The 12,500-nt window shown below is 37.9% G+C and overlaps 1 protein-coding gene across 3 annotated transcripts in view; it reads left to right on the top strand.

The window, feature by feature from the left end:
* The window catches only part of SH3KBP1 (SH3 domain containing kinase binding protein 1), a 339,163-nt gene that overhangs the window by 312,045 nt on the left and 14,618 nt on the right, over positions 1-12,500 (top strand). For all 3 annotated transcript variants that reach the window (XM_077807185.1, XM_077807184.1, XM_077807186.1), the window contains one exon: positions 1,019-1,104. In XM_077807185.1, the coding sequence (XP_077663311.1) occupies positions 1,019-1,104 (86 nt within the window). The remainder of the gene's footprint in view (positions 1-1,018; positions 1,105-12,500) is intronic.

The raw sequence follows: 12,500 nt of genomic DNA, 5'->3' as shown, positions 1-12,500 counted from the left end.
TTTGCCCAGTGTGCAAAGATGTGTGTACAATAACACTGTATAGATAATACTGTTTATGTATGTATGGTGACAATTATTGTGGGAATTATACAATATTGTGAGGCTGGCCATGAAATGGGATAAATATTTCATGACTATAATACAGATTTTTTATTCCATTAAGTGAACTGAAGCTGTCTTGAAATCTCATAGTAAATTTTCACAAGGATGTTGTGTGTGTGACCTGTGCAGTTTAACCATGTGCTCCTACCGCTGATCCCATTTTATTCTGTCTGAGTGGTCATATTGCTTTGATAAACTTGTATGTATTATGTGAGCTTTTGCATGGAAGAAAAACAGGGTTACTCATGGCTGAATCTCTGTTGCTCTTAAAAATTTCTGTCCCCCCTATATAAAGTATCACCATTCCTCTGTCATTTTTCTATGGTGAAGAAATTTTCGCTCTACAGTTCCTGGGTTGGGAGACATCCTTGAAACCATAGAAAGGGATTTCGTAGTATAATGATGGGTAATATGTACAAAAATCTTCATTTTCTAGTGGGAAGCACTTATCATGGTGAGGAAGCTGCTTCTATGAACAGAACGGAGCACTGCTGGATCCCATTATCCCAGCTTGACATTTTTTCTCTTCATCCGTTTATCTGCAGATTTCTGGTTCACCTATCCATAATATCTAGGCACCAATTATTAATTGTAAGCAACTAAGAATAAGCTGTTGAAGGATAGCCCTTTGCCCTTAGATTTCCTTCATGTTGAGATGCTGTGAACATTTGAGGAATAATTTAGGACACTACTGTGTCTAAAATAGCTTTTTGACAGGTGTTAAAGAGAAATGAGATAAGGTTAATCCATGCAGTATGTCTGCTTACTAGAGATGGCTCTCTGTGACAGGTTGCTATAACTCAGTGCTACACAAGAGGAACACATCCCCTCTCTTTTTATTAATTGCAAGCTGGCAATTTATTGTAACACACAGACAAACTCTAATAAATGTCTCCTCTTTTTTTTCTCACCGTAGGAATGATAGTACAAAAATAGAGTTAGTGGGCAGTACAGTATCCGGAACCTTGGAGAAGGACTCCTCAGAAAGAAGCAGTGACATTGGTAAGTTGACATATTTTTGTTGTTCCTCTAACAAAGTTATGGTGTAGATATCTGCATTTTAGTGGTACTTGCTCTGCTCCAAGAAGCAGTTAATGGGTTCATAGTAAATTTTAAATGCAAGGTTAATCACACGTTCCTTGCATAAACTTTATTTTAAGAGAACAGAGAAATATGAAACTTACATTTTTTGGCATGGGAAATTGATTTTATTGTTAAGAGCCTGAAATAATTGGCTAGGCCAAATGAATAATTGTACTATGTTTTGGTAAGGTGAAGATTAATGCGTATTATATATTTGTAATGTGTTAAAGGTTTACATTGTGGTGTAGTTACCAATAATCTTTACATTTCAAATACAAGGGAAGTAGAGACTGCTTTTAAAAAATCCATTTTGCTGAAAAAGTATTAAAGGAAGTGTCTGTTCCAATTTTAAAATGAACATGAACTCGACTGCAGTTAAGATAATAATCGATATCCCTAAAATACGTACAGTTGAATCACTGAGTCACCTTGAACAGGAGTAAAGTTAAAGATTGGATTGTTTTTCTTATTTTTTTTTCCATTGCTAAGCTTGAAATCCATAAGAGATGTTTGTTGAGCAGGATGTTGTTGTAACTGAGGCACTGAAAGTGAGGTGTTCTGACTCTTCTTTATTTCTGAAAGCAAACCCAGGGACAGAGTCATTTGTATGTGAAAGTATTCCAATGACATCTGCTCCAGTCACTCAATTTAGTAACAACTGTGCAGCAGCAGGCATGTTTTTGTAAGAGGCAGAATCTTTGTACCCTGAATGTAAGCATTACTAGAACTCATTAGTAGCATATAAAGTTAATTTGATGTTTTGGTTTTTTTTTCATAGAACACATTAATATTAACACATTTTGGTAGAATATTATACTTTCAGCAACCAGTCTGCCTTTTCTCCAGACTTTAAAGGAAAACTTTTATATATAATTTAAAATATAGAAAGTGAACACAAATAATTTTTCTTAGTTTTATGAAGATGACTTTGATTATTGCTCTCAGTATTCATGTATCCGCTTTTTGAATTTGTTGCTGTCAGTGTGTTCTATGACAGCAAGCTTGTTCTAAGGGAGTAAACAGTATTTTTTTTTATTTTTAATGAAGGTGAACGTAGCAAAACACATTGCAATTAAATTGCATGAACTGTTTTACAGTTCCCCAACTATTTCCCCATGCTAATATTCCCCCTACTGTTACTCACACCTTCTTGTCAACTGTTTGAAATGGGCCATTCTGATTATCACTAGAAAAGTTTTTTTTCTCCTGCTGATAATAGCCCACCTTAATCCATTGGTCTTGTTAAGAGTTGGTATGGCAACCCCCATTTTTTCATGTTCTCTCTCTCTCTCTCTGTGTGTATATATATATATATATATATATGTTCTTTGTGTGTGTGTATATATATATATATATATATATATATATATCTTCCTCCTGTATTTTCCACTGGATGCATCTGATGAAGTGGGCTTTAGCCCACGAAAGCTTATGCTCAGATACATTTGTTAGTCTCTAAGGTGCCACAAGTACTCCTCGTTCTTTCTGCTGATACAAACTAACACAGCTACCACTCTGAAACCTGTTTTACAGGTGTATATTATGATGTTTTCTGATTAATATTATGTTAAAGCCAACAGTATGATGTGGAAATGCAATCAATTTCAGCATTTAGTATTAATGTTTATAAATTTAGTTCAAAGCCTGTTGGCCGCTGTGTACTAGAAGGGAAAAATGCACCAAATAGTATGGTGTGATATAAGTATCCTAGCACTGCGATGTGCTAAAAGTGCGATATGATAAAAGCACAGATTTTAAAAAATGGTATCGTGGGATAACTAGTAAATGTTGTTTAAGAACAATCCCTGTTCTCTTCCAGAATCATTTCAGATATTTTTATTTTTTGAGGTGGAACTGGTAGGGAGAACAGAAGCAAATACAAAGATCGATCACCCAAGGACAATGCACACAAAAATAAACAAATCACATTTGCAAAACATTGCATAAGGTTTTAGCCATTGAGCTGCTAGTAACTTTAATGGAAAGAACTAAATGAGTCTAAGGATAGAATAGTGTGAACACTTAGGTAAATTTATTGGATAAAGGAAAGTATACTTAGATAAATATAACCTGATAGGGTCAAACGAGCATGACATCTACACCACATGTCTTTCTAGCCCATTAGAGTTCATAGAAAAAAGTATTAACTTGGGAGTGAAAGGTGACCCAGTGATCATAATTTACTTGGATTTTCAAAAAGCTATTGATCAAGGAAATAAAAAGCCACCTTGTAGAGGGTAAAGTTTTGTGATGGATTAAAATTTTGTAAGCTAAAATGAGTAGCAGTGAATGACTGCTCCTTGCAATGGAGAGGGATTACCTCCCCAGGGTTTACTATGGATCAGTGTTATTTTATAGATTTATTAATCGTTCATGAGAGGAAGGGACAGTAAATTGGTGAGATTTTGTTGATAATAAATTGTTAGTAAAAATGTTAGAGAATTGAGAGATGGATTTAAAAGCACTGACTGATTGGGCAGCACGAGGTCAGAGTGAATTAAATTGGGATACGTGAAAGGTAGTGAACATTGCCAAAACTGCCTTAACTTTATAATACAGTAAAACCTGCCAAGAGGGATCACTCCTGGAAGTTAGCAAAAGTGGTCACTTGTAAGAGGTGGTCTCTCTTCAAAGGTTTGCACACCGGAGAGTGGGAGCGTTCTGTGGTTTCTGCAAGTAGTCGTGTGTGACAGGTGGTCTGTCTTCAGAGGTGGTCACTAAGGCAGGATTTACCCTATATGCTGATGAGCTGTGAGGGGAGAGGGCAGCCCCCAGCTGCCTCCTTTTCCCCCTTTGCTTCCAACAAAGTGAGAAGGAGGTGGATCTAAGTACCATCTTCTTCTCAGCACAGACCCACAGAAGGGCTCAGTAGTGTAAAAAGCATGCAAGCAGAAGCAGTAGCTGTTGTAGGAGTAGTCTTTGAAGAGGAGGGAACCGAAGTGGCCTTTCTAACAGCTCTTGCATACCCATTTCACTGTAATCTTGGTCACTGGTTACTTTCCATTTCTACAGTAGCCTAAATAGAGCTGTTCTGGGGCTCTGAGAACCCCTTGCAGCAGGAGGAGGAGGAGCACCAGCAGTAGCCAATCACATGTGGCCTAGCTTGGTTTCATGATGCTACTAAGTGTCAGTGGACAGGGTGGTGCTTCAGCACTGTCCTGGCCCCCTGGCACTGGAAATTTTGAAGCCTTTCTAATCTGCACTGCGGCACTCCCACTGTCAGTAAGGGTCTGCTATACTCTGTGTCAGAGGGGTGTTGAGTACTAGCACACAAATTATAACTGAATTGCCATTGCTTGAGCTTCACTAGATTGATATTGTACAATTCAGATAATGTTGTATGTCAGAAAGTTAATTTTAAATAGATGCAATAGAGCAAAGGGGCTCGTCTTCACTAGCAAATTGTATTGAATTGGAAGTTAACCTTGAGAAGTTAGCTAACTTGATGCTGACCGCTACTTTGCAGTCTGTATACTCAGGGACACATCATGTTCTACATGGAGTTAGATGGTCATTGATAAACCCTAGGCTCATTTGGTTTTATCCATTACATGTCTTGTCCCTCTCTATACAGACTGAAAAGTTGTGGTCAGGATCATCTTAACACGACTCCTCAGGGTCATATTCCAACTTGATGTAATTTGCTAGTGAAAACAAGCCCCCAAGGTATGCAAAATAAATTGCTTGTCTAGAGTCATAATGAACTGTGAGATACTAGTTAGTGGGAGTATGTTTGATTTTATGGCTGTCTTTTTAATTCAGTTCAGTAAAGTGGAGTACTGGTTTTACAGCTATTACCATCTTGCTTACAAAGTATAATATTTCAGTTACAGTTACAGTAAGGGACATGAAAAACAAACCATTCCCCTTTCCTCCTCACTTCTTTTTCTTTTTTCCTTCCCCCCTATTTTTAGTGATGCCTTTCTTTTCCTTTCCACTCATATTTCATCAAGCTTTTCCCATTTACATCTCTTTACCATGGGTAACTCTTCTTCACTTGATGAGGGTAAGGCGTTTTTCCATCTCTTTTCTATCCTGACATTTACCTTAGCTAAAAATGAATAGCATGCATTCTGTGGAACTACTGTTGTGTATTTTGGTGATAGATATTTTCTAATTGCAAATGGGTAGATAGTGGACTGTGATGGAAAATATTGCACTATAATATTGCAACAGAAATATAATCATTACAATTTCTTATAACCCTTCTCTATGGGATTTTATTGGGTTATCTGATGTATATATTTTATGCATGCACTATCTGTCAACACCTGGTTTCTGTTTATCTGGTCTTTATATTCAAATGGTGCCACCATAAAGTATAATACATACATTTCATTGTGGCATCATTACATATTACACAACAGAAGGACCATTTAGTAACATCTTTGAGCTGTTACCTAGTCTGAAGTAAAATATATAAAGTGAGGTTGTCAAAAACACCCATTGACTTTCAATAGACTCACGTACCTAAGTCACTAAGGGCTTGCCTGCATGGGAAATGTTTCCAGCTATACTAGGATAATATATATATTTCCAACAGTGGATACTCTTATTCCAAAATAAAAGTAGCCTGTTTCAGCTGAGCTTAAACCACTTCCAAAGCAACATAAGCTAAAGCAGAAAAAGGCACTCTTATACCAGTGTTACAGACCTCCTGGGGCTTGGACTCTCTGATACCTTTCTTGGAAGTGGGACACTGTGGTCCAGCCACCCTGGGCTCCCAAGATTTCCCAGGAGCTCAAGCACACCCTTTTCCCAGAGCGCAATCCTCATGGGTACTCTAGTTTATAATTTAACCCTTCAGGGAGACTTGATTGTCTTAGGCCAGGTCTACACTACAGACTTATACCTGTATAACTAAGTTGCTCAGGGGTGTGGATATTTCACACCCCTGAGTGACATAACGCCCCACATAGACAGCACTATGTTGGTGGGAGAGCTTCTCCCATTGACATAGCTACCCCCTCTCGGGGAGGTGGATTAACTACACCAGTGGGAGAGCTCTCTTGTCGGGGGAGAGCTCTCTTCTGTCGGGGGAGAGCCTTTTCATTAAAGTGCTACAGTGGTGCAGCTGCGCTGACGCAGCATGCTAAGTGTAGCTTTGCCCTTGACTTTGGATTTCTAAATCATTCACTCTTTACTTTATACAGCACAAAAGATATATACAGATCCATGCAAACTAAGATACCCTGTGTGCAATTCTTTGCCTCAATTTCCTCAACACTCTTGAGCATTCTTAGAGATTTGGTCAGTGTTTTTTTAGAGTTTCACATCCCCTCTCCTGGACCTCACTCGTCCTGCTGAAGCTTCTCTTCTGAAATCATAGAGACTCCTTCCACTCCTGCCCAAGCTCCTTTTGCATTTCTGACCCTCCCACTCTCTGTGGTTTTAAAAGCCAGGGCTAATATCTTGGTTCTTTGCTCTTTTTTTCTTTCCATTCTACACACAAGTTGGAAAGAACTGGTTTTTCACCCAGATTGCAACAACCCCATTGTTCTGTTAGGGTAGACTTATTCAGTTGTTGATGCTCCTCAATGATTATCCCCTTCAGAAGCAGACACCCTCGCGCCAGTCCCCCTCTCCCTACCACAAGAAATATGATGCAAGAAGACAGCAAAGTCAGCCATATGGGCATAAACATACAGAGGGGCCATAGCATCAAACAGAATTCATACAGTGTAGATAGACAGGTCTCCCAAACCACCACAACTGGAATAAGAGTGCCACCAGGGGAAGTTATACTGGTATAACTATAGTGGTTTAAATTCACACCTTATATATATGGCAAAGTACTAGTACAAGGTAAGGCATTTTTTCTTAAAAATTCCACCCATAGTTCCTAGATCCTGGACCAATGAACGTCAATCTACTAGCCCTCAGAAATATGATCTATTTTATAACAATGATAATTTTTGAGGGCTAGTAGATTGACAAAAGAAAACTTTTAGCAAATTTGGTAATTTAAAGGATAAAGCTCTAATTTTGTTTTCAAAGAATTACAGAATAATTTCAATCAATAATGAATGTAGAGGACTCTCTCCTGTTTGAGTTAGAAATTATTATATACATTTTTAAAAGAATACAGTGAAGTCTTTTAAAACCCAAAATTTGACCTTTTAAAAATTATCTGATATTGAAAGTCTTATGGATTTGAACTATGTCATTTAAACTGTAATCTGCCAGTAAATACTGTTAAAATATATACATCAGAATCACGCAATAATCCACACAAAATAGTAGTCTCTGTTCTTCCCAGTAAATAATGGACTGCACATGCACAGTATTGCCAACCCCAAATGTTCAAAAATCATGAGTCAAGCTCACCAAAAATCATGAGATTGGCTTTAAAATCATGAGATTATGTACAAATGATACATTTGGTGTGGTTTTTTATATGCCTGCTGCTTTTTGAGCCTTCACTGAGAGTCACACTTTGAAGCTTTCTTCATAGCAACAAGAGCTAGAAACTTACTTTTACTTTAAGAATGAAGGTTAAAATAATCACAAATCCACATGACTCCAGGAGCTGGGGCTTTAAGGAAAACAATAATTATCATGAGATTCGTGACAAAATCATGAGAGTTGGCAACACTGCGCGCACAGTTCATGCATGCATCTAAGAGTACACAATCTGTTTCAATGTTTATCCTGTCTTTTTATACCCTTTTCTCTGTCGGATCTTAGCTATCTCTAATATTACTAACAGAAGACACCTAAGTACTCACTGATTGCTGCTGAAAAATGTAGCACAGGCATGAGATTTATTAGGAGATATTCTATAAGGTAACAGAAGAAAGCTCTTTTCTCAGAGCTGTAGGGAGATACGATCTTGAAAGATAGTAAATCAGTAGTTCTCAAAGTATGGTCTGAGGAACACCTGCTAGTGAGTGATGGAGAGCTGACTGGCACATGCTGCCAGCTCACCTCCTTTTTTTCCACATGCTAAATTGCATTAAGACAGTTAAATATTCCCTAAAAAGCTCTTTTCCTTGTAATGAATATCTAGTTGCCACAGTGCTGATATACATTCATAAATGGGAGGGGAGATGGTCAGTGTGATTGTGGATGGGAGGGGAAGTGGCAGTGAAATGATTTCCATAATAAGATATGGTCCACATTATGTAAAAAGTTAGAGAATCCTTGAAGAAAGAGTTATGAAACACATAGTCCTGTGTTTAAATCCCGGGTAAGCCATTAGCTCATTTTGTGACTTCAGGCAAATAACTAGACCCCCTTGTTCCTTGGCAACCTCATCTGTAAAACTTAGGAAAAATAGTTCTTCACTGAATACCAGATGCTGAGGGCAAAATGAGAGTTATAGTGAAAAGAGAAATCCACCTTCAGCTGGCATCCCCCAACACAATGCTGTACATATTCATTCTAACACAGTTATACAAAGCTGCCAGAATTAATAGAATTGCAGAAATGCATTAAGCTGTAATATTTATGTTAGCTAACTGAGGATTACCCATAACCATAGCCTTGAATTGTAAATATTGTAATCAGAGAGATAATAATAGTCCATGAAATAATTAATTAACTCCCTAGCCCTTCAGGGCAAGGAAAATGTGGTAAAACAGAAATATAAACCACTCTCCATGTGTGTTGAGTTGTCTAAAAGCAACATACCCATTTTTTCTAGCTTAGCTCAGTTTTCTTGACCTCTAAATACTTGCTCGGCATCTTCTGAATCTTTAAAGGTAAAAACTTGATGAGAGCACTGAACCAGAGCTTTGCGGGGTACCATACAGCAACTTTCAGCATTCAGTTTTCAACTATCCAAGATTCAGGATAAAATCTGAAAAGGCAGCTAAGAAAAGAAAGTTATCTAATTACTGTCTTATGGAGCCTTTGTTATCCAAATTCTTGCACCTAAAGCAAGAGGCTGAGATGGCAGAAGTCTCGCATACAATCCATGTTATTCTAAATGCAATAGATTTAGAAACAGGAAGCCTTCCTGATAAAATTGAATGAATCAGATCTGAACTGGAGTTCAAATGGAGTTAGTCTGCATTTCATTATGGACAGGGGTCTGCTACTCTGACTCATTCTAAGAAACCAATGCGGGATTCCTTCCCAAAGTAAGGTACTACTCAGGATGAGTAAAGGGTGGGAAAATCTGGCCTGTTGTATAGAAATACATAGATAATAATGTCAGTTTTCTCAGAGTCCTCAACAATACTTAGGTTCTTCATTTTTTTCAATTATTAACCATATTTACTGTATTTGCATTAATTAACATGCAACAAATTTCATTAATCTCTATCTCATCCACCATACATGGACTTTTCATGTTTATTTTCTTTCAAGATTTTAGTATCCATGGTACTATTAAAAATATTGATTCTACTATCTGTTGATCACTTTTCATTATTAATTTTCAAGGTGAAATCACTTTGCTTGTTTCTTCTAAAGCACCAAAGAGCTGAATCCATATGAAGAAGAAAAAAAAATGAGCAAACAAAAAACCTTATGAAACAAGCTTAAAACCCTTGCCTATTTCTTGCCAACTCAGTAATTGTAAAATTGCTTAATGACTTTCCCCCCCCTTTTTGAGGGAAAAAAGTCCCTTGCAGGCTGAAAACTTGTACCCTACGTTTTTTCACATGGATCTGTTTTGAAAACAGTAACATTTTTACACACACACACACACTCCTTAAAAGATAATGTAACGGGAGAACTACTCTTGATTTCCATGCCAATTTACCTGAGAATATTTCTTGCACAGCTGATTTTTCATTTTAACCAACTATCAGGGCCGGCTCTAGGTTTTTTGCCGCCCCAAGCTCCGAGAGCGCAACTGCCCAAGCAAGAAAAAAAGGGTGGCCGGGATGCCGCTCCTGGTATTGTGCTGCCCCAAGCACGTGCTTGCTTTGCTGGTGCCTAGAGCTGGTCCTGCCAACTAGGCTTGGACAGCAAGCAGAACACTTTAAAAAAGATTATGCTGCATTAGTACACTGCCACAGGGTGGCTGGCCCCTGTAAGTGAACAGGCCCAGTGGTCTGGTGCCAGAGCAGGTGCTCCCAGTTTGGCCAATTAAGAGAGCAGGGCAGCACGTGAGGCTATTAAGGGGAGGGGTGGGGGATGCTGAGACCCAGTTTGAGAGAGACCTGGAAGTTAGGAGACTGGATGCATTATCTCATCTGAGTCTTAGGTGAAGGCTACTGCCTGGAGCTTGGTTGGTGTCAGACCAGAGAAGGGAAGGGCTTCCTTTGAGAAGAATTTGATTGTTTGCTTCCACGGGCTGCTGTGTGGTCTACAGCACAATTAGCAAGACTTTGCATACAGTAACTGCTTCCTTTTTCTGTTATGGTATCCCACATTTCCCAGAACAAGGGAGGTATACTGTACTCAAATGTAAAATCCCAAAATATAATCTTCCTTAGCTATATATAAATTGTTTTATAATCACATGCCTGCATTAGCATTTAATGCTGTCATTTCTGCACACCCCTATATAACGTGTGTACAATATATAAGAGAAAACCTGGCTAAGAACATTGAAAAATCATTGTAGCATTATATTTCATTGGCAAGAATAATCAGAAAAATAAGCAGTGTAAATAAAAAATTGACCCTAACTGTACAGCATTCTACACTGTACATTCATACACCAACTCTGCTACCACTGAGACCTGCCTTTAGTTTGAGCAATTGTAGTCTTTGTTTTACTTGTATCGATTTAATCAATTATTAAAATAATTTGTTCTCTGTGTGAATAGTACTTTAGGGTCTGCCTCTGAAGTGCTGATCAACTTGGCAAGGGAAGGATTTGAAAGAGATACAAAAAGTCTAAATAAGAAGATCAAAAAAAGGGCAAGGGGGTTCTATAAATGAGTTTGCTATTTTAGACTGGTACAAGTAAGGGTCCTTCTCTTTGGGCTCTGACTTACAGTTTAATAGGATTTTAATTATAATGTCATTTGGGTTTTTGTAATCTCACTAGTTTGGCAGCATATAACAGAATTTAAATCTTTCCACCCTATGCTCTCTTCTGTATTTCTCTTTTATAGTCTGTATTTCTCGTAGAGGCTGTTTTGAACTATTTTTCTAGCAATCAGCTGTAGATTGAGAAACTTGAAAAACTGGGCTATTGCTAAAACCCTTCCATCTATTTCTTGTTGTTAGAACCTTTTCACAGAAGTCAGGTTTCACTATGGACAAAACTATTATATGGCCCATCCAATTTTATTACTAGTCTCCTTCATTCAGATGCTCACAGCTTTTACTGACTTCAGCGACACATGCATTCAGTTGCTGAATCTAACCCATATGTTTTTACATTAAAATGAACAAAATGTGAATGTTTAATTACTCTGATCAAATATAGAAACATACTTCTGATAATAATTCATGAGTAGGATCAGCAGTGTTACACTTAAAAAATGGAGAGAGCTGACTTCTCAAGTGTGATCCTTTTATATACTAACCAGCACTTTGAATTAATAACATCACCCTTTTTCATAGGTTGCTTTCCACGATAATCTAATTACCTGTAGTAGTTAATTACCTTTTATAAGAAAAAAGGAGAGAACAGTGGCGCTTTGGACAAAAGTCACAAGACAGAGAACAGTGAAGCTGTCAATGTGTTTTCTTGGTTCAGTGGTGGAAGAGATGGTAGTCAAGAGGATCAGAATTTACTTTTATTCCCTGTCTTTAAAACTTAAGGTAGAGTTGTGTATAGTGGTTAAAACACATGCCATGGGTTCTAATTAAAGTTGGGCAACTTATTAACTGTGTGGTCTTAGGCAAGTCACTTAACCTCATCAGCCCTTATTCACCTCAGCTGGAAAACTGGATAGAAGTGGGGTATTACGGAAAATCAGATGCCACATTTGAACTAAGATTTCCAGAGAAAATAAATTACACCCAAACAAAAAGCAGCACTAGAGGGCAAAAGGATAGGTTTCAGATATATGTTGGCTGGATGGACTTTTAAAGTTTAATCCATGCTCTTCCACAGTGGCCTATTGCATCACCTGACCTTTGCAAAGATGAACTTGTAACTTTAGACTGTCAGATCCTGAGTGGCAGAATGTGTAACATGCCACAGTGGCAAGGCTAAGATGTAGGTTACAAGATCCAACAAAAGACGCGCTGAAGGCATGTTCATTAGAGGACGGGCAGTTATTTGTTGTGTGTAGAAAGAGTTATTCCTAAAATGTTGTAAAATTCTGAGGCAAATAACCTTTAGAGTGCCATAAGAAGGTTATTGAAAGTAGTGTACATACCTTCCTTGGAGATTCTCCAGGGTATTACTGCCACAGAGATACATGGTTTAAAATGTAGATCCTATTTAACTCCCAGCCACC

This window comes from Eretmochelys imbricata, chromosome 1 (assembly GCF_965152235.1).
Source record: "Eretmochelys imbricata isolate rEreImb1 chromosome 1, rEreImb1.hap1, whole genome shotgun sequence".
NCBI classification, from domain to species: Eukaryota; Metazoa; Chordata; order Testudines; family Cheloniidae; genus Eretmochelys; species Eretmochelys imbricata.
The sequence above is the reverse complement of the archived record's forward strand: the minus strand, read 5'-3'. Positions and strand labels throughout refer to the sequence as shown.